Raw genomic sequence first — 22,777 nt, 5'->3', positions numbered from 1 at the left:
ATCAAAATTAATATTGATCCAGATTTGATGTCTTATTGGGCTGGGAAAGGTATCTCACTTGTTAAACATCTCTATGACTCCAATAATGATCCTTTCCCTTTCTCCTCCCTAGCTCCACAATTTTCCCTCTCTAACTTAGACTTTTATACCTTTCTTAAGATAAAGGTAGCACTTGCTAAAGTGCACCTTCATCCTTCTTCCCCTACGATTACGCTGCTTCAATTATGGATCAGGACTGGTCATGTAGCGTCTAGGATTTACAAATTCTTATCGTCCTCTACACTTCCTTCCCATACTGTTGCACAGCAAAAATGGCTACATCATTTTGATCATAGTGTTACCGATCATATCTCTTCAGACACATGGCAAGATATTGGTAAACTTTCTCTTCGTAATAAAATCGCCCCCTCATTAATGCAGTCTAAGTTTTTCTCTATTAATCTTCTTCACTGGACTCCCATTCGTTTGTATTCACTAAATCTCAAAGAAGACAATCTGTGTTGGAGTTGTGGTCTTGTACCAGGCGACTTTCAACATATGTTCTTTGAGTGTTCCCTTCTCCAACCCTTTTGGGATTTAATTCACAAACACCTTATGATTATCTTTTTTTTTTTTTATTTTTTTTTTTTTTTTTAAAAACCTTTATTCGTGCATCTTAAAAGAACAAATACGGGCCTACAACCGTCAGGCCGGCCACGATACAGTAAAGCACTGATACCCACATTACAGCCCCCGTGCATCAACGGTCAGGATTAACAACAGGTTATGAGTCACATACTGGAGATATCTTTGAAACCCGGGGAAGGAGAGGTGAAGGTTAATTTTAAGTTTTTGATGATTTTATCAGAGAAAAAAGTCAATGAAGGATAAGAGCAAAGGAGATTCGAGTCCGCAAGATAGCTTCACCACACGGGCGAGCAGCAACATCAGTAAGAACAACAATGGAAGTAAAATCTCAAACAGTGAGGCGGTGCAGAGATATATCAGGATAGTCACATGAGCAAGTACGCGCCCCTCCAGAGCCGCCCCCACTCGATCCACCCCACACCCGGACCCCGAATCGAAGAAAGTAGAGCACAGAGACATAAAAGAAGAAAGGCCCATAGAACTAATTGAGAACAGAGTATTACCCCCCCACCCTACACCAATGCGGAGGCTACGGCCTACCCCCCCCCCAGCATAGTGCCTGTCGCCCAATGAACCCGAAATATAGAGAAAAGAGAAAGTAGGAACAGAGTAAAGAAGGGAAGAAAACAGAAAAGAAGGTGGGGAGGAGCCCACTGGACACCAGAGCGCCCCGAACCATCAGCCAGTTATGGCCCCCACACACTGAGAGCCCTCTACTCCAAAAAACGGCATGCAAAGATACCATGGCACCACAGTTTAAGCGAAGGGATACAAGTCGCGACGAGTGCGCGCAAAACATACATACAGTTCCAGTCCCAGGCCAGCCCGTCCATAAACCATAGCGATAGAAGTCAGTCTAGCCCTGGCCCGATCGCGGGCTTGGGATTAAACCAGCTCCTGCGTGAAGGCCCCGTGTCCCGAGCAGACAAAGACAAGATGGCCGCTTGTGAGAGGATGGTGAAGTAGGATCACGAAATGGCCACTGACCATCGCTTGAGGTCCCTCGTTGCACCACATAAAATCCAAACCTGGCAAGTAAGGTACAGGAGTTCCACAAAAAGGCAGCAGTGGGCCACCGCGGACGGTCCCTCGAAGCCGTCAGGTATCGCTCAGCAGGATAGCCTCGCGAACGCGGTGAGGCAGGGAACAATGAAGCAGGCAGCCATGACCAGGGGGACAAAGTATCCGCAGTTGAGGTGGAGAGCGGTGGACCCTGGGCGCCGGGAGCGCTAGATGAAGGCACCAGTGTAGCACAATCATACACCGCCGTTGCGTCCCCGCAAGAGGACAAGAGCACCGGGAGACCCACGCCCCGTGGATGACAAACAGTGCGCTCACGACCCGCAGCCGACAGTATGGGGTCAAACCGCTCACTCAGCGCCTGCAGGCCAGCGCACATCTGTAGTTGAAAGTCCCGCAGGACAGCCAGAACGGAGCCGCATGTCAGCGGAAGCTGGGCCCCAACATCGGCAGCAATCCGGGACGGCACTGTGGAGGTGGTGTCCGGAAGAGGGAGGGCGAAGTGGGCAGGGGGCGAGACCGGAGTATCACCCCCCAGCCGCGAGCAGGCACTCAGCGCCATGTTTTGCCGCTATACGTTGCAATGGCCAGGGGGGGGGGGTCGTGGCAAGGGGTCAATTCCCCTCAGGTCTACGCCGCAACAGGAAAGGCCGACAGTCGCTTCTCTTCTCGCCGGTCCCCCTCGCCGCTGGCTAGGCAATAGGCAAAGGGGGCAGCAGCCTCCCACAGCTCGGTCCTCAGAGCGGGGCAGGAGACCCACCGCACCGGGGCCCACCCCACAGCTCCAGCCCATCAGGCACAGGGTGCAGAAGGTGTCCGGCCGTCTCTCCCCGGGCTCATCCGGCAACGATCCATGGTGCGAGGCGAGATCGGGACCGCGGGGCTCAGGTTAGCGCTAGCTGGTCCGGTAACTGCGGAGCTTCCAGGAGGCCGGCAAAGGCCATAAGGGCGCAGGGTTTCAGTGCCGAGGACAAAAGCACCCAGAACTCGGGCATCCGGGCGGGTTGAGACTCCGGGAAAGCAGCAGCGCGGTCAGCGCGTCTTCGCACACGGTGCACCTCGAGAATCGGCGAGGATGGGCATCAGGATAGTAGTCCGAGGCCACGGACCGACGGAGCCGGGCGCTCAAGCGTCTGCTCCGGTCGCCATCTTGGCTCCTCCCCCCCTTATGATTATCTTTAATATTGAGTTTCAACTTTCTTTTCCTTTAATTCTTTTAGGTCCGTTGGCGGCCCAGGTCCCTCTGCCTTTAGATCCCTTTTAATTACAATTGCTGGATCTTTTATTGACTATTGCAGTCAAAGTAATTCTTATGGAGTGGAAATCGTTCTCTTCAGTTTCTTACCATACTTGGTGGGCTTGTGTTTCCTTTTTACGAAGTGCTCACACGTCACTGGATCATGCTCATCTCTCTCCTTCTATATCTGCTGGTGTTTGGAAAGCTTTAGATACGTATATGGACTTGGCCTCGGAGGGGTTGGTGGATCAATATCCTTTTGATTTGTCTGGTTAATGTTGTCTGGTTATTGTTGTCCTGTGTGTTGGATGAATCCTTTGTAAATCTTCTCCTCTTCCTTCACTCCTCCCTGTCTTTCTTTCTCATTCTTCATCTCTTTCCTATTCTCTCCGCCTTTTCTTCTTTCCTTTCTTTCTTCCTCTCATCCATATTTTGCTATCGGTTGGTGATACTTTTGATAATTACTTCTGCAGGATATCAATTTTTTCTTCCTTAATTAATTTATTTATATGATATCTGCAGATTAATGAATGTTAATGTTATATTTCTTCTTATTTAATTTCATTTTATCATATTATTTATCCTTGTCTGATATCAATTGTATCACTTTTGCCTGTATATTATGTCCTTATTTGCTCCTTTAAAATAATAAAATTCTCTTGAAATAAAAAAAACTATGACTGAACAAAGAAGCCATTTGAACCCGACCATGTTCTGACTGAAACATTATTCCACATAATGCAGACATTGCTTCTTTTGATAAAGTCCTAGTATAACATGTGAGTCAATTACGCCTCCTAATAAGCAGGCATTGGCAATTCTAATAGGGCTGGCTTATAACTGAAACTGGTAAGATTAGGCATTCAGTAATCAAACATGCATGCAACGTGTCACTCATCCTTGCATTCATGCGACCATGTATCCACCCACTGACACATTCCTGCATTCACCCACTCACCCAATCACAATGAAATGCAAACAATGTGCATATGCAAGATAAATGAAAAGAATAAAGGTAGAAAAAAGAAATAAATGCTTGTGCCTTAGCATGGTAGGCATAAGTTTGCAATGAAAAATAAATAATGAAACATGGCAGGGTGTGGCTATCATGGAAAGCGGAAAGGGATAGTGTATCAATGTTTTAATGTCCCAACATGGCCTCCCCAAATGCAGGTCCAAATCTTCACCGCTGACCACCAATGTTAGAACTGGGGGTCTCTAGTTGGCAGAGGTAGGTACCATTGACCAAATAGGGACCCTTGCTTCTAAGTCAGGAAAAGGGGATTACACTACTGGATAACCCCTGCTCACCCCCTTGGTAGCTTGGCACGAGCAGACAGGCTTATCTCAGAGGCAGTGTGTTAAGCATTTGTGAACACATACAGTAATTCAGTGAAAACACTACAGATGGACACCACACAGGTTTTATAAAAATAAGTATTCTTTATATAGACTTAACACAAGACCACAAACGACAAAAATCCACAATACTGTACTTAAGATTGGCTTAAAGATAGTAGAAATAGTTCAAAAATAGGTTATTCACTTAAAAAGCAGTCTTTAGCAACAGCTAACCCCCAACTGGAGTTATCACGATGTCAAGGTCAAAGAAATCCCAAAGTACGGCGCCGACCACGAAGTGCATGGCGTCAGGTCCGGAGACAAAGACAGCTCACGGCGTCGGGGCAATGCAGCGTCGTTGGCGCGTTGCGGCGTCGGTTCCTTGCTTCGGGGAGATGATGCGTCGGGACCTGGATGCTGGCGCAGGCAGGGGAGGTGTCGTTCCTGACCGGAGAGGTGGTAACGTCACAATGGCGCCGAAACCACAGTTCTGTACGATGTCACGATGTCGATGGATTCTTGACCACCCACGTCGATGATCGACTCCGCGATGATGTCGGCTTCGGAGTTGATGCGGCACAGCAGCAGGCGTCGGGCCGGCGTCGCAAGTCGGAGCAGCGCTCACGGCTATGGCAGGCTTACGATGTCGTTCGCTGGCATCGATGTGGCACGGCGGCCGGCGTCGGGTCTACGATGCAAGTCGGAGCAGCGCTCACGGCTTCGTTGCAGATTACGCCGTCGATTGCCGGCGTTGGTGTTGCAGATTCCTTATGTAGCCCTAGAACATCAAGTTCCAGATGCAGGCAAACAGAAAGAGTGAAGTCTGGTATCCCTGAGACTTCGGTCAGGAGGCAAGCTCAAATCAAGCCCTTGGAGTAATATTCTGCAAGATGATGAAAATTCTTTAAAAGTTTCTTCTCCTCTCCTTGGCAAGGAAAGACACCACTACAGGCCAACACAGCACACTGGCAGGGGGGCAGTCCAACTCCTACAGCTTCCTTGGTTCTTCTCCTTGGCAGAGGTTCGTCTTGTTCCAGAAGTGATCTAAAGTCTTGGGGTCTTGGTCCCCATATTTATACTACTAAATCTTTTGTCCTCTGAAGGCAGAGAGGCCTTTGCCTAGTCCAAACCAGTTCTGGTCAGTCCTGGAGCACTTTGTTTACATGACTCCTTCTTTCCTTTGACAGTGTAGGCCAGGGACATCAGAAGCACCACAGGATGTGGAGCCAGCATTGTGGAGGGAAGGCACAGTCCTATTCAGACCCAGGTGCAACTGCTCCCATCAATCCACATGCAGATCTCTCTTGTGCTGACTCACCCTGTCTCCTGGAATCCCCCAGCCCCTGTCACTCACAAAACCAGACACACAATACACAACCTAGCAGAGGCAGGCTTGGACAGTTAAGCAAGAAAATACCTACTTTCTAAAAGTGGTATTTTCAAACACAGAATGTTAAAACCAACTTCACTAAAAGATGTATTTTCTCATTTTGAGTTCAAGCATACTAAACTCGAATTTCTACCATGTTCCCTGGGTCAGTTAGGATTATAGGATGTCATAATCAAACTGCCCATTCTGGCCTATGGGGAACAGGTAGCCTTGCAATAGCGAAAAACGAAAATGGCTGTAATTCACTATTAGGATATGTGACACACACCAGGGCATGTCATACCTTATACTTACAATGCACCCTGCCCTTGGGCCTACCTTAGGGGTGTCGGATATGAAGATAAGGGAAGGTTAAGGGACTGGCAAGTGGGTGCACTTGCCAGGTCGACCTGGCATTCAGACACTGCACACAGGCTCTGCAATGGCAGGCCTGAGACACACTTTACAAGCTGCTTCTGCGGGTGGCACAACCAGTGCTGCAAGCCCACCAGCAGCATTTGATTTACAAGCCCTGGACACACATGGTGCACTCTACCAGGGCCTGACAAGTAAATCAAATAACCCAATCATGGAGTCACTAATCAATACATCAATTTAACAATAGGGAAAGCATATGCACTTTAGCACTGATCAGCAGTGGTAAAGTGCCCAGAGTCATAAAAATGCCAACAACAGGTCAGAAAAAATACAGGAGGGAGGCAAAAAGTTTCAGGGATCACCCTGCAAAAAGGGCCAAGTCCAACATTGACATACAAATCACAACACCATTTGAAGATAGGTACATTGCACGGGTCAGCCATCTTTGAATGGTACTGTCCATACTCTATCCTTGTTGTAGTGATTTAAGATTACTGACATGTTGCTTCTAATGCAGCTGTCATCTTGGAACAGTAAAATAATTACACACTGTGGACAATAACATTCCTCAGTGTTTGACATTTTAGAAGCAGTGGCGCGACGGAAAACAGCCCTCAGCAGAAAAAATGATCTTCTAGTAAGTGGGCCCGTCAAGCTCTCTGAGGAGCTTCTAGGAGGGCAAAAAAGGGAATAAAGGAACCATATGAAGGGAGACCTATAACAGAGAAAATGGAAAAGTAAAGGACTGGTCCACCAGTAATGTCACAGAAGAACATTCAGTTTAAGGTGGATGAGCATATGTGATCAGTAAAAATGCATTACTCACAGGGCAATAGAGCCAATGGCTTAGGTGGACTGACCCATTGCTCCATGCTTTTGATGGAGGAGGCAGAATGTGCATTACACTCGAACCAAGCAATGGCTGAAGAGTGCGTAAAGCATAATATGTTGCATGTATCATTGCCTTTGTGGTATCCTGTTAGCGATCACAGTGGTGGTAAGTCATTCTAGGCCTCCACATGTCTAATATATGTAGCTGAAATGAGGATCTATACACGGAGAAGGAAAGCAAAGTCATTTTATTTATCCAGTGGAAATGTAGCAATCAGCTAGGGCAACTCCAAACAGCAACTGCCACAAAGAACTTTCTCAGAGCTCACAACCTGCCAATTCTAGAATGGAACTGGTTCTACATATCAGGAATACAATACATCCCATTACCTCAAATATTGAATAAACTAAAAATGAAATCAACACTAAAATAATGAAAACAAAAACCAAGAAAAAAATACACACACACACCCTCACCCCCACCCAACCCCCACCCATTAATTAACAAATACATTAATTCACAAAATACTGTGAACACCATCACATACAGTTCAATGCTGACCATGGCTGGATACAATGCTCACTTCCCAAAAACACATGCATTGGTTACTCACTTAAACAGAACCTAATCTGTTAATTGTATAGGTATTCTATTTTGGAGAACACCTCTTTCACACATCCCTTCCTGCGGCATGAGTTGATTACATTAGATTTTCTTACAGATGTCTGCACTCCCTCCGACCTCAAAACCTCCCCATCATTACATTTGACCACATTACTCACATTCCATTTCTTTCCATCTTCTAAAACTTCCGTAAATCTACTGGCATCTGCTATCTTTCTGGGCACAGACCATTTTGATGTATCCTTCTTCACACCACCCAATAGTCCTGCACGCACCGAATCCCTGGCATTCAATTCCAATGTTTTTTTATTCCCAGTGGTCATCTCCATACTTCCTCTGTTTTTCTCGTACGGTATGTTGCATCTTGGCTACATCAACCCCCGATGTTTTTCCTTTACACATACAATTGAGTACTGCTTTGAAGCATGGCATATGACCCCACTACAACTGAATGGGGGATGCATTTGTGGTGAAAAGTGGTGTGATTCTTTTGCTCGAAACCAAAGTTTATTATCCCACACTTCCAATCAAGACCGTTTTGAACTGCCAACTGTGCATTCTCGTCCAACACCCTATCAAACTCTTTCACAAGACCTTGTTTTCCCAGGGATGATCTACTGCAGTTGTCCTATGGTTTACTCCATTCATCATAAGGTAATCTTCAAATTCACCAGATACAAACTGTGGGCTGTTATCGGTAATGACTTCCCTTGGGTATTCTTCTCTGCGAAAAACTTCCTCACAAAATTCTACTATCACCTTTGATTTCACCTCACTCACTAAGGCCACTTCAGGCCAGTTTGAAAACTAGTCCGTAAGCACTATGGCGTACATCCTTCTGCTTCCCTTTAATTTAAATTGGCCACATATATCCATTGCTACCTTCTGTTATGCCCTCTCCTGAAGTTCTAGAAGAATGACAGTAGTTTCCCTACACACATGACTTTTGTTACTGCAGGCACCTGCTAAATATCCTCTCAAAAATCTCTCAACAACTCAATCCATACCCAGCTACCAAACATTCTGTCTCACCTTTCTTTTCATGGAGGACATGCCACCGTGCCCCTCATGTAATGGCACCATCAATCTTTGTCTCAAGGCTCTTGGTACTAACAATTTGTCACCATGCCTGACAATACCATTGAAGAACTATCACTCAGACTAAACAAGCTTATACTCCAGATCCTGCTTCTCGGTCCTATCTTGCGGCTAAAGCACCACAATTTTCTGCATCTCCTCATCTATCTCTAAGGCTTGTTTCCAATCTTCCTCAGTGTTAGCTTTTTATCTAGAGCTCTCCACATCAGCTCCCACCCAATTATCTTCCTCATCAGCTGCCTCAGCGGGCATTGGCTGCGGAAACTAACAGTTGTCATTAACATTTTTCACACCAGGAACATAGCAAACGTTGAACACAAACGCCTGTAATCTATAAATCTATTTTACGATTAGGGGCGTGGCCCAACCTGCAACCTTTATGGTCCGTCCTGAACTCAAATTCTTTTCACCACACATAATTCCAAAAGTGTTAACCCCCTCAGCAACAAGCTAGTGCTTCTTTTTCTGTAGTAGAGTAGTTCTTCTATCCATCTCTAAGGGTTTGGGGGGCAAATCACAATCCTCTCTTGTCCCTTCTCTACTTGCATGAGGACAGAACCTAGCCCGTACATACTAGCATCACTGCATACAATACTACAGTTTTTCAAGTCCACAGATTTCAACTCCACCGCTTGCACAATACAATTCTTTAAATCGCCAAATGAGTTTTGACATTCGGGTGTCCAATAGTACCGCACCCATTTCCTCGTTAGTTTTCTCATGGGTTGCACCCTGATGGCAAAATGATCCACAAACTTCGCATAATCTATTGCTAAGCTAAGGAACGACCTAGGTTGAACCTTGTCTTGTGGACACAACGCCCTTTCAATAATGTAATCTTTGGTCTAATATCTTCACCTGAAACTTGTGGCCTAGATGCTCCACTTCCTTCACAGAAATTCTGCACTTTTACTCTCTACCATGAGCCCTGCCTTTTCCAAAATCTCAAACACCTAACACAAATGTCTATCCTCTCTCTCCACTCCCCACCCCAGCACATTATTCTGAAAGTTCATTACATTGCCTAAACCCCCCTGGTTCATGAATGAGGTCAGGTGTTGGTACTGAGGATGTAGTAGTATTTGATGAAATGCATTTGACAAGTCTATGGTGGAATATTATTGTCCACCCCTCATACTTGTCAATATTTCATTTATATTTGACAATGGATGCCAATCTACCCAGATGTTTTTGTTCAAATCTCTAAGATCTATGCACATTCTGATTATTCCATTAGATTTTCAGGCTATCACTATGGGACTTAACCACTTTGATGACTCGATTGGCTTGATCACATTTATTTCCTGAAATCTTTCTAATTCTTCTTTTAACATACCCCTCAAACAAATGACACACTCCATACTTTATGCACCATGGGTACTGCGGTTTCCTTTTGAATAATCCTGTGACCCAACTTCTTTAAACATCCTAAATCTTTATTAAATTGATTGGGAAACATTCAAACCCACCGCAAGGCTTCACTTGCACTAATGCTAGAACCTGTTAATCACTATTGAGATCCAATGTAATTCCCAGTGCCATTTGCTCTCTCCAACCCAATAATGTCCTTCCTCTCTCCACAACATAGATACAACCTTCTGCTGTCCTTCCTTTGAAGGATAATTCTGCAGGAAATCATCATATAACACATAATTTCGCCCCACAATATTCCTCTGGTGCTACTTTGTTTTTTTACCAAATCCTCCTTATCCATCTTTTCCCATTTGTCTCTATCTATAAGTGTATAAGGCGAACAAGAGTCAGCCCACATTGTGACCGGTTTTCTACAAATTTTCACCTCACATTTAGGTGGGCGGTATGGTTCCACCACTACATTCATATCAGTACTAAGTGTTTTTTTCACATTGTCATCTGTATTATGTGCTTCATTCATATCACACACAATCAACACCTCCACTTCGTCACTGCACTCCGATTCCCTGATCCTGTTATCACTTGCCGAGCCATGTTCCCACACCATATTTATACCCTTCTGTCCGCTTTGCACACTCTAGAAAAGTTACCAAATTTTTAGCATTTGAAACACTTCACTTTAACAGCTCGACAACTGGAGGTAGCCATGTGCTTGATTCTGCCACACCTATAACATGCCGTATTCTCATTATTGTGTGAAACTCCTGGTTTAAACTAGTCCCTTATTGCGGATTGATCTACCTCTTTTGTTTAGTACTGTTAATTCTGTACACCCCTTATTTAGTTCTTCAACATAAAATGATGTGTTTTCAATATGTTTTGCAATGGCTATGGACTTCTCTAGTTATGGCTCCTTAATACCCAACAGCTTTGACTGAATCTTCACATTTAAAGTTCAGTTAATTAGTGGATCCCTAAAAATCTCTCTCTTGCAGATCTTTAAATATGCATGTTGCAGCTAAAGTTCTCAATTCAGCAATATATACTGCACTGATTAGCGAGATTTCATATAACAGCGTTTCTACTTACAGGCCTAAACACTTTAACAACAATCCACCGTTAAAGGCCTATTGGCTTTTTGTTTTTCTATAGACATCATTTATAGGTTGTAATAGGTTAGGAGTAACAAGTACAAAATCCAAAGAGCCGCCTTTGATCATGTGAGAAAAAAGGAGCAGTCAGTACAGTTCGTGATATAGATTAATACAGGATTATCACAGCCAAATTACACTCCTCTTTTTCCGCGAGGTAGAACTTCAAATATCATTGTCTGCAGAGTCATTATCAACAGTTGAAGGAGGCGACTGTGAGCTCCTGGGGGCCATGCATTTGGCCAGGAGGTCCTCCCAGGCTCCCAAGTCCTCCTCTGCCTTATCATCCTGTCTACAATTTGGTAGTCATACCTCCTCCGCCACAGCCCATTCGGCCACTTAGCTACATTGGGGCCAGCCTGGGCCATCCAAGTAATGGTAGCCCTCCTATTTGCCAGAAGTAGTAACAAGTGTAGGGACTTAAACTCCATTTTATTGCCCTTCTGTCATCGGATATCACCCAACAGATAAACAACTGGATCTGCAGAGATCAGCACCCTCACCATAGCAGCCACTTGCATCACCACAGTCAACCAGAAGGCATGATCCGCGTGGCAATCCCAAACCAGGTGCAAAAAAGAGGCCACGGGGGCTAAACATCTAGGACAGGTGATGGGTTTACTGGGATTGATTTTGTGCAGAGGTGTTACATATGTGTGGAGAAAAAAATGGAAGTGGTTAAGCTTAAACCTGGCATTGCAGGAGATGGAGTGAACCAACGCGCATATCCTATTCCACTGTGCATCCTCCAATGGGGTCCCCTAGCCACTGTCCCAGGTTGCCCTATCAGGGCCCAGAACATGCATACAGTCGGCCGTCATGGCTCTGTAGAAATTAGAGACTTAGTGGAGACCCCCACCCAGCTCCAGCAATCCATGGAAAGTGAGCGACGTTGCCGGTGCCACCGGATATGGGCCATATTTCCTGAGCTGTGGCCACTACACCGGCGTGGTCTAAAAACTGCCCAGGCTCTACTCCATAACGATCTTGTGCTGCTTCAAAAGATAAGAACTCTTGGCTAGGGTATAAATCTCCGAGGGTCCCCTAGCCTTCCTCTCTCCAGACAGTCCCATCCACTGGGTCCCCTAGAACTCAGAATGCTGGTAGGTCCCAGAAGCTAACCTCCCTGGCAAAAGTAGCCCTCCCCAATACTACTTTTACAGTCCTTTCCCATGGTGAGGCTGTGTGTTTATAAAGCAATGGCACAGGGGACGTATCGCAACCACCCACCATCAGGAGCTGCAGAAGTGACGGAACATGTGCGTCATCTCTCGGGCACGAGCCAGTGTGATTCATGCTGGATCTATGAAGCCAACTAGTACCATTCCAGGTTGGGAACTACCAGTCCGCCCTCTACAAATGGGAATACAAGGAGATTTCTCGCCACTCTGCTTCTACCTCCCGCCCATATCAAGGTAGTAAGGAGGAAGTGCAATCTCCAAAAGATCTAATGGGGAAGGGTGTCAAATGATTGTTGCATTGTGTAGAGGCAACAAAGTCCTATTGGCTTTAACATATTCTTTTCACAATAAATAACTCAGGCCAACTGCCTCTGTCTTTACATAAACAGATCAAGCATATAGCACCTGAAATAACTTCCACAACGAACCAATCAGGCTTATAGCCTCTATCATTAACTTGAACCATACCCAACTTTGGCCTACACTATTGAGCATAGGTTTTCCTACAAGAAAACATCAAGCATAATGTCATCAAATTACTAATATGTGTACAGTTCTACCTAAGAGGGCCTAACAAGGATTCTAGCACTGCAAATCTCTCCCACACCTCCCCCCCCTCCGGGGGGTTTATCAGAGGGAGTAATCAATACCCACTATGTAACAAATAACGTATCTGCAGAGGTTAACACTACATTAATCCACCTTTAAAGGCCTATTTGCATTGACATTTGTTTTTCACAATAAATAAGTAAAGCCACCAGCTTTTCCCAGTTTACCATCCAGGACGTTAGCGTGGATCATTGGCTTGTTAATGGAACCAACTTGTGCCTATTGCATTAAGCATAAGTTCTCCCACAGGACAAAAATGCAATAAAGGCACTACTTTTCAGTGGAAGTACATACTATCTTCCCAATCAAAAGCTTGCAGGATAGTAAATCAACAAAAGGGCGAGGCCTACGTCCCTCTTTCAGTTCTGCTTCTTAAAGCTCTTTCTCTTATGACCACATAGTGTCTGATAACAGCTGCACTGTCGTCAGACCTAAAAATGCGAAAACTACTGCATAAAATGAAAAACCCAGCACCTAGCCTGTTTATTATGTGATGTCGTTAACGAGGTAAATACAAATATTTTGATTCGCTCCTACCCACGCTGAACAATATTTTAAGTGGATGGTGAAGACCACACAATTGTCCTAATACTCTGCGTTGAGTATAAGCGCATTCGTTTAAGCAACATACATAGACACATAGATGTGGTGTAAAGAATAGTAAATCCATTCTTACCTATATATACTTACCTTCATGATATTGTTTTAGCACAGTATATGTGTTCACGATTCTGACATGCAACCAGCAATGCGTAACATAAAATGACGGGGCCCCTCTGCAGAATGTGAAGAGGGGCCCCTGTGTCTCCCGTAGTGAAACTTCAACAATTGATTTCTATAGTAAAGATAATATTGAATTTGGAGGGTGCCATACTGAACATATGTTAAAATCAATAAGCCTTTAAGGATGGATTGTTATTGCACCGTTTTAAAGCCTGCGCACAGTTGAGAATGATTTTTTCATAGTAATGGGCGAGCCAGAGGGTAAAACATACCCCTGGAAGGTTTGGAAAAGATGACGTGCATTAGTGACAGATCTAAGCAGTTTTCAGCCTACTGTTGTATTTACCAATGGCCAGGCCAGCCTTAAGAATTCGGATGTCAAACGATACTGGCAAAATGTGACTGAGAATTATGTACCATTTGAACCGGCTCTTTTTAAATGGGTTCCTCAAATTGTATTGGAGCGTTCCCTATGAGCTGCAGATCAAATCACACAGGCCTTTGTCATATTCTTCTGCCTTCTTTCACGACTGCAGTGCAAGGTGGCCTGCTAGATAAGATGACCACCTGAATGGCACAGCACTTTACATGATCTCCGCAACTAATATAATTCAAGTTTCTCTCCTGGGGTCTTTCAGGCATTGCATCCACCCCCCCTCCCCCGGCCTTTTATTTGTCTATGCCTAACTTTTAACTGGGAGACCAGCTTTGGTTTGCAGGACCCTGGCAAGGAGCGGAGATGCAAGGTCTTTAAAGAGACAGGTGTTGAAACTGAAAGAATATTTGAGATCGTGCCTGGGAGTCTAGATGTCGAGAAAGTCATTCTAGAAAAGATACAGGGATGCTGAACACAATGACTGGAACCCACAGGTATATAAACTTAATACACTTTCTCGAGTCTTTCTTCCCATGTAGTCTATTCGTCCCAAAAGTCCCCTTCTCCTGTTCTCCCAGCTTATACATACACATTAGTTAACTCTAGGTGGTGCGCATGATAGGTCTAGTTAGTACAAAAGGCCAAGGAATTAACGGGTGTCTCTTACTTTCCATGATGTTGGTTTGAGATTAGGACTGCGATTCCGGCTGGCCCAAGAGCATTTCATTCTGGTGAAAAAATCGCATGAGCTGCAGGCTTTCTTACTGGAGATCCCTGGATAAAGGAAACAGAGGAATACGAATTTACCTGTAACTAAAGATAAGCTGAGCTCTTATGTGAAGGCTGGTATCGAAGTGAACACATGGATAGCCTTTCATGTACTGCATGTGCTGCTCAAACTTTCCTACCCCTTTATTCTCCAGTTAGCACAGAAGCGACACTGTTTAGTTGCATGACAACTAGAAGTAAAAGGTGCAAAACACCCAGGTGCAAAGGGCAGAGCGAAATAGGATTTTAAACTACAGTTACCATGTTTGAAATGAAGAAGTTCTCGGATCTCTTCCTCGTCGCATGGATGGATGTATTCAAACAGACTTTGTCCAATCATGTCGACCTGCATGAAACAAAACCAGAAATCCAGGAGTTCACTTGTAAGTATTTACCATACTGGAATTTGATCAGGCCGGACTAATTGTTGCTGACTGCTCAAGCAAAAATTGCGACTTTCCCAAGCAATGCCATATTGCACTGCCCATATTGACAACAGTGATATTGGGGACAAGCATGGTGCAAAGAGAATAAAAGAGGGTAGGAGAACTAGGATGGCACCGCAGGTACAAAAAAAAGACCAGCACAGTCAGCTACAGGAGCACTGTAAGGAGCCAAGCAATATATCTGCAGCGAGAACAATGTATATGCAATGATAACAAATGCAGGCCTTTGCTATCATAGTGCAAGTGGACCGTGGTGGGCAGCCATTAGTGTCTGGGTGCAGACCACAGTCAGCCAGCACAGTTTTAAACAAGCATTGGCATAGCCAATAGGTCTCGCCTTTGGGACCTTATAAGTGTTTAGCCATGCAACAGTTGCATAACTAAATACTTATAAGGTCCCAAAAGCAAGACCTATTGGCTATGCCAATGCTTGTTTTAACTGCTGCAATCTATTGAAGCATTGGCTCACGGAGAACATCAAAGCGGCCATGCGGCCGCGAAAGTGAAAGTGATCGCGATCAAACATCAAAGCGGCCCTGAAAGTGAAAGTAATCGCGATCAAGCGCGGCGCGCGTGCCCGCGCACATGCACTGTAGCTCTAGGCTGGCCATGGTAGCACTTTTTGGAGCCCTCACAAAATGTCTCGCCAGACCAGCGCATGCGCTGGGTCAGGCGAGACCTAAAAACACTGAGGTACTATCAAACATTTGGAGGGTCCAAAGAGTGTTGGGAAGCACACAATGCAAGGATCTGCTCCCTGACGCAGGGTAAAGAAATAACTGTGCTTTGAGTTGAAAATGGGACAATTTATTGCTGAGGCAGTGAGACTCGAGAATATGAGTCAAGCACTCATATTGAATTTGAAGAGAGAACTACTGGCAGCAGAAGCTGTGCATAAATGAACGCTAACTCAACCCTGCAAGATAAGGTGATACAGCTGAGGGGGCATATAGGCACACTGGAGACACCAAGGGATAGTTACCACCCAGCGAAAGTAGAACTGAAATATTATGAACAGGGCAATAAGGCTTGGAGCCTTTTGGCTAGCAAGCGCAGGGATTTATGGAAACAATGACAACTGCTAGTGGTAAGCAAAGGTCAGGAGGATGAGAAATTAGAATGTGTTACACAGTTCTAACAAATGGTATATATTGCTGAACCTACTCAAGTTGAAAAGGCAGGACGATCAATCATATGTCACAATACAAGTCTAGTGGATGAGAGAGAACAACCTAGATGCCTTGATTGCCAAACAGGAGGTGTTTCTGCCCATATAAAGCATAAGCACAACAGGTATCCTGTAGGGTCAGATATAACATTTGTTTCTCACCTGTTGAGGAAACTAACAGGAGTGATGAATGATATTCCCCACCCTCAGACAATTTCCAAGTCTGAAACTTTGATATTTGCTTTAATACTCAAACGTACTAAAGATCCTTATGCATATTCTGCAAGCTGATCTCGCCCATTAACTTTAGATGTTAAATCTTCATGAAGTATATTCTGAGAGAGAAAGGGGTAGCAACAATCAAATACTTTGTAACTATTGGGATATACTTCTCCAATACCTCTTGAAATGGTTGCAACTTAAAATTCACAAAGTGTGTTGTTTTATTGACCACAATGTCTTAGGTCTCTTTCTTTTTCAAAGCTGCCCTGATTCTAAAGAGCCAAGGAGTAACAGACAGTATATGCTCCTGGTAACCCTTGCAATATTACCTGGCTAGGGTGAACCGGATGTTAGAAGGAGCCTGAATATTTACCCCTTGCTATACTATTAACCCCTTAGTTTTAGAATAGTGACTTCTCACTGGGTTTCACCTCTTGTGAGTAATAGCCCCTTCCCACAATAACAAATGATAATAAATAGAATATTACACTCTGCACATCTGCAAACACATAAATATACCTATATCTATATATACCAACACATACATATTTACTGAAAAAAACCCAAAGGTTACAGGGACGTTAAAGTTAGGCTTAGATTTCACTTGTACAAACCCACTGAAATTCAGCAGTGATAGTTACCTGAACTAAACTATAACTTACACCACTGCAGTGCACTGCTTGTTAATTACCATATTACATCACTGATGACATTGTCAGTGATATAACTGATGGCATCTCAAATGACATCACTGATGACATCATACAGTGAGTGTGAGTGTTTTCTAAGAGTTCATGACTGTAAAGAAAATATACTGACCCACTACAAAAGTTAAATTAGTATACCAGGTGCACTGCTACAGACTGATACTGCTTCTAGTGGCTGTGTGACTGTATGTATCCTTGTGTGTATGGGTGCGTGAGTGGCTATATGGGTATATAAGTAGCTGTGTGAGTAGCTGTGTGTGTAAATGAGTTGCTGTGTGAGTGGGTGTATTGGTGAGTGGGTATGTCAGTGGCTGTATGGGTGAATGAGTGGCAGTGTGAGTGGCTATATGGGTGGGTAAGATGGTGTGTAAGTGTTCTGCTTGGGTTTTCGGATCAGATAGAACCCGCTCATCAGAGCCTCACTAACCCAGCCAGAACGTTACCCCCTCCCTAGAACCTATTTACAATCCTGCAACCACATATATCTACCACCTAAGGACAGGGGATTCCTACTATGCATACCAAGACCTCTTATAAGTGGCGGCCTCGCGATCCCCTACGAATCCAGACCTCTCTGCCCATACGACAGTATCACAAGTGGCGGCCTCGCGATCCCCTACGAATCCAGACCTCTCTGCCCATATGACAGTATCACAAGTGGCGGCCTCGCGATTCCATACGAATCCAGACCTCTCTACCCAGACGGCAGTCTCAGCACAATCGGCGGCCTCGCGATCCCATACGGATCCAGACCTCTCTGCCCATACGACAGTATCACAAGTGGCGGCCTCGCGGTCCCATACGAACCCAGACCTCTCTACCCAGACGGCAGTCTCAGCACAATCGGCGGCCTCGCGATCCCATACGGATCCAGACCTCTCTGCCCATACGACAGTATCACAAGTGGCGGCCTCGCGGTCCCATACGAACCCAGACCTCTCTACCCAGACGGCAGTCTCAGCACAATCGGCGGCCTCGCGATCCCATACGGATCCAGACCTCTCTGCCCATACGACAGTATCACAAGTGGCGGCCTCGCGATCCTATACGAATCCAGACCTCTCTACCTAGACGGCAGTCTCATACGACAGTTCATCCTATGATCACCATAACATACAAAAAGGGAATCAGGCTCACTATTCATCAGATCACACAAGGATTGCCAGTTCGAGCATAGCCTGTTCTCAGGTTCGAGGGGCTCCTCTTTCCCTTATTCAGTTACCACTTACCTGATCAGGGTTAACATCTGTTCATGTAGCCGCAGCTGACTAGAAGAATAGGCTACCCTCTTATACAAGAACACGCAGCACATGTTGGTTCACTACAAACTGGATACTTTATTACTCATTACATACACAATCACATAACATTACGATATAACACATAACCTGCAAAGAAAAGTGAAAGATTAAGTTGTACACTCTAATAAGAAAGGGTCGACATCACCTTAGTAGTATGTAGCCTGCACTCAGTGGTCATCTAGGTTCCCTTCTCGTCTGTGTCTCGGCTCGCCTGGAATCACCCTTCTCCGAGTCACTGGGACCTCTTCCTTATCGGCTACTCTCTCCTCTCTGGCTATTCTGCTAGGAAAGCATCTGTCTCTCGGTTCTTCTCCGCCTTCAAGATGGCGTCTGTCTTCCCTGGAATAAGTAGTAGCTTTACTGCTAACGGCTAGATGCCGCCTACGGACTGAACATGTAACTGCCTCAGACTTTCACTAATATAGAGGTGCGTTTCCTCATGGAAAATTCCGGCCCGTAACCTGCCGCCCACCAAATTCTTGTACCTCCCCGTACCAAGGACACGTTCCCAGCCGGCCGGCCTGATGTAGTGTCTTCGGCATGAAGAAAAATACAATCCTTCGATAAGGGCCGGCCTGAACCGGTTCTCTCCAAGCGAATAACACCTCATAACTAAAACATTACATTTGACCTAGAAGCATCCCAAGCTGCCGGAGCAGAAAGAAAGATGGAGTCTCTCCCGTTTGAGGCCTACCAGGCCTGAATTCAGCACAGCTCCATGAAATACCCTCACTACAGGACAGGTTATCCCTAATACTAACGAATCTATCCCCTAGGCTATGTGTGCGAGCCCTGATCTATGGGGAAGAGCACAGAATCATGTCGAAGTGCCTAGTAAATAGGCTCCATTCACTACTCTAACCCTTAGACTTGAATGGTAAGAGACTGAAGTCACATTTAATCATCTTTTCCTCACAAGAAGGCCGGGAAAATCGAGCAGAACAGTAAGTGACTGTATGGGTGAGTGAGTGGGTGTCTGCATGGATGTATGAGTAAGAGGCAGGGTGTGTAAGTGGCTGTATGGGTGAGTAAATGGCTGTTTGGTTAAGTGATTTGGTGTACAAGTGGATGTATTGGAGAGTGAGAGTCTGTGTGAATGGTATATAGGTGAGTGAGCAGATGTGTGAGTGTTTGCATGAATGTTTAAATTGGTATTGTGTGGGCGTGTGAGTGAGTGTGTGAATGCTTGTATGGGTAAGTTAGTTACTGTGTTCAGAGGCTGTATGGGTGAGTGAGTGGGTGTATCAGTGACTATGTAAGTAAATAAGTGAGTGTGTAAGTAGCTGGATGGATCAGCGTGTGGGTATGTGACTGGCTTTATGGGTGAGTGACTGGTTGTATGAGTGGCTGTATGGGTGAGTGAATGGTTGTGTGAGCGGCTCTATGGAGGAGTGAGTGTGTATGTGAGTATAGTTATGGATCTGTGAATGGGTATGTGAGTGGTTGTTCAGGTGTGTGAGTGGGTATGCAAGAGTTTGTATGGGGTGTGAGTGGGAGTGTGAGTAGGTCCGTGGATGATGTCATCAGTGATGTCACTGACCATGTCATCAGTGATGTAATGTGGGAGGTCATAAGCAGTGCATTGCGGGGCGTAAGTTAAAGTTAGCTCAGGTAACTATAACTGCTGAATTGGTTTTGTACAAGTAAACTCTGAGCCTAACTGTATCGTCCCTGTAACCGTTGGGTTTTCAAGTGAATCTATAAGGGTCTTTACCTAGTAGTCACGTTTTCAGAATGGTGGAGAAAGGGGGTGGGGCATCCAACCAGCTCTCAGAAATCCTTCTGGGTCTGACTTACGGAGGTAACAGGAGGGCTTCTGGGCCCCCAAAGACCCTTAGCATCCATGGGCACTTCATCTCCCAACCAGCACTGGACCATGAGGTGCATTTGCAGAGCAGTGGGGAAAGGGAGCATGGCCTCTGAAGACCTCTCAGCAATCCCACTGTGTGGGACTTCCTGGAGGTTACAGGAGAGCTTGTTGGCCCACAAGGTCTCCCTGCAGCTGAGGGGACTTAATCTCTCAACCAGCAGTGTGCCAGGAAGCACTATTGCAGAGTGGTGGAGAAAGGGGGTGGGGCCTCTGGCGACTTGCCAGTTATTTATTTTGTTTCTTTTTTTGGGGGAGGGGGGCCGCATGACGCCCCTTCCCTGGGCCGATTTTAGCCATCCCCCGGGGCCCAGCCTTTTTTAAAACATTATTTTTATGAACTTAAAGGGAGGGGGGCCGAGCGGCCCTGGGGCCCAGAACCCCAGAGGCTCATACCTTTTTTTATTTTTTAATACATTTAAAGGATGGGGACCCCCTGAGAGGCCTAAGGGGTCAGGGTATTTTTTACACACTCCCCCTTTCTTTAGGAAAAAAAAATTCTCTGTGACTTGGTTCAAACGAGTCACAAGAGGGCTGCCAACACTTCCATGTTTAAAGTGTTGGCCGTCAAACAGATCTCAGCACGAGATCAGGAGAGGTCACGGATGCTCTGTCTCCCTATACATACAATTGGAAATTTCTTTAAAAACTCCACATCTACTGAATGGATTTACACAATTTAACAAAAAGGTCGATTTCTGGACCAACAGCTACCTTTTTGCCAGCTGTAGCTGTGTGTAAAGTTCCTATGGAAATTAACATGGGGAAAACGTGTTTTGGGACCCCCCCTCTTTTCGGCCCCTGCTTGTTGGATCGCCCTTACATTTTTAAGACAGCAGCTGAAGTGAGTGGCAAATTTAGGGAAGATTTGTTAAACTACGTGAAAGGTATTGGCAAATGAAAAAACGCTCTTACTATAGAAACTAAATCCTAACTATAACTACCTACTGAAAGGTAGGAAAAAACGACTTACCTGTAGCCATTTGTTCATAGAGTGAAGTGCTCTAGATTTACATGCTCTGCATACTCCTGCCATATAGTGTTGGGCCCGGACGTCAGTAAGTTGTTTTCTTCAAAGAAGTTGGAGTCACAAGCTCCACATTTAATTGTTTTCCCCCTGAAAGGGCAAATGGTGTTCGTGGAGTGTTGTACGTTATAGAGAGATAATACTGATGGAAAGGTATAAGCTGAATATATGTAAACATCTGGGGTCCCTGCCGTCCTTTGGGGTCGAAGGAGGGTGCAGGTGAATCTACAACACTGCAACCTACGAACAGATGGCTACAGGTAAGTAGCTTTTTCCTTTCATAGAATGTGTGGTTGTAGATACACATGCTCTGCATCAATTGTAAAGCAGTCCCTCATGAAAGTGGTGGCTAGGTAGAAAATGATGTAGATGTATGAAACAATGTATTTCTAACTGCTTAGCTTACTGGTACCTGTGGACAAGAAGGTATGTCTACCCATAATGTTTAATAAAAGTGTATGATTTAGATCAAGTAGCTGCTTTATAACTATCCCTAATAGGGATATTTCCAATGAAAGCCAGTTTGTCTCCTTTCCTATGTGTAGAGTGCAGCCTTTGAAGCTCTGGTAATGTTCGTGTTCCTTTCTGGTAACAGGCTTGGATACATTTAACTATCCTTCTAGCAACACTTGCTTTGGAAATTGGAGAAACTTTAAAAGGCTTTGCCAAAGCAACTAAAAGTTGATAAGATTTTCTAAAGACTTTTGTTTAGTCAATGTAGAACAGTCGCTCTCTTTTTACACCTAGGGCAGCGTTTCCCAAACTGTGGATCACGACCCACTAATGGGTCACCAGGTGATTTCTTGTGGGTCGTTCAAAGAGAAATAAATAAAGATACTTCTATGTTATGTATATATCTTGTCACATTTGCTTAGTTTCAAAGACAGAGGTCAAATATCAGGTTATGTCTTATGACTAATTGCAGCTTATTTTTTGGTAACAGGATTGATGTTTGGTTTTCTTTCTCTGACTGTAAAGTGAGAGGAGTTTTTTAAGTGAACTAAGAGTCAATCTTGATGAGGTGGAGTGTGAAAGGAAAGCCTGATGGATGTTATTGGTTAACACACAACAAATTTTAAATACCTGTATATTAACTGTATGCATATGTCAGAATATATCAGCAGTTAGGCAAAAATTAAGCACAATATTTTGGGAATTCTCGAGTTTGATGGAAACAAAGATTTTAATATGATCTAAACAAATCAAGACATTTTTACTTGGTGATGCACGAATGATAAATATTCACTGAAATCCAATCCCCAAACATAATTTGTGTGCTATATAGTTTTAGCATTACAACTGTATGACTGTGCAAATTTAGTGGCCATTAC

General features: G+C 44.7%; 1 protein-coding gene across 2 annotated transcripts in view; it reads right to left on the bottom strand.

The window, feature by feature from the left end:
* Positions 1–22,777, bottom strand: part of LOC146798232 (endothelial PAS domain-containing protein 1-like) — a 522,541-nt gene that overhangs the window by 271,616 nt on the left and 228,148 nt on the right. For both annotated transcript variants that reach the window (XM_085625511.1, XM_085625512.1), the window contains exons 4-5: positions 14,970–15,054; positions 14,608–14,714 (exon numbers count right to left, since the gene is read on the bottom strand). In XM_085625511.1, the coding sequence (XP_085481637.1) occupies positions 14,608–14,714; positions 14,970–15,054 (192 nt within the window). The remainder of the gene's footprint in view (positions 1–14,607; positions 14,715–14,969; positions 15,055–22,777) is intronic.

Source organism: Triturus cristatus, chromosome 9, assembly GCF_964204655.1.
Source record: "Triturus cristatus chromosome 9, aTriCri1.1, whole genome shotgun sequence".
Taxonomy (NCBI): Eukaryota; Metazoa; Chordata; class Amphibia; order Caudata; family Salamandridae; genus Triturus; species Triturus cristatus.
This window is presented reverse-complemented; position numbering and strand designations above follow the sequence as displayed.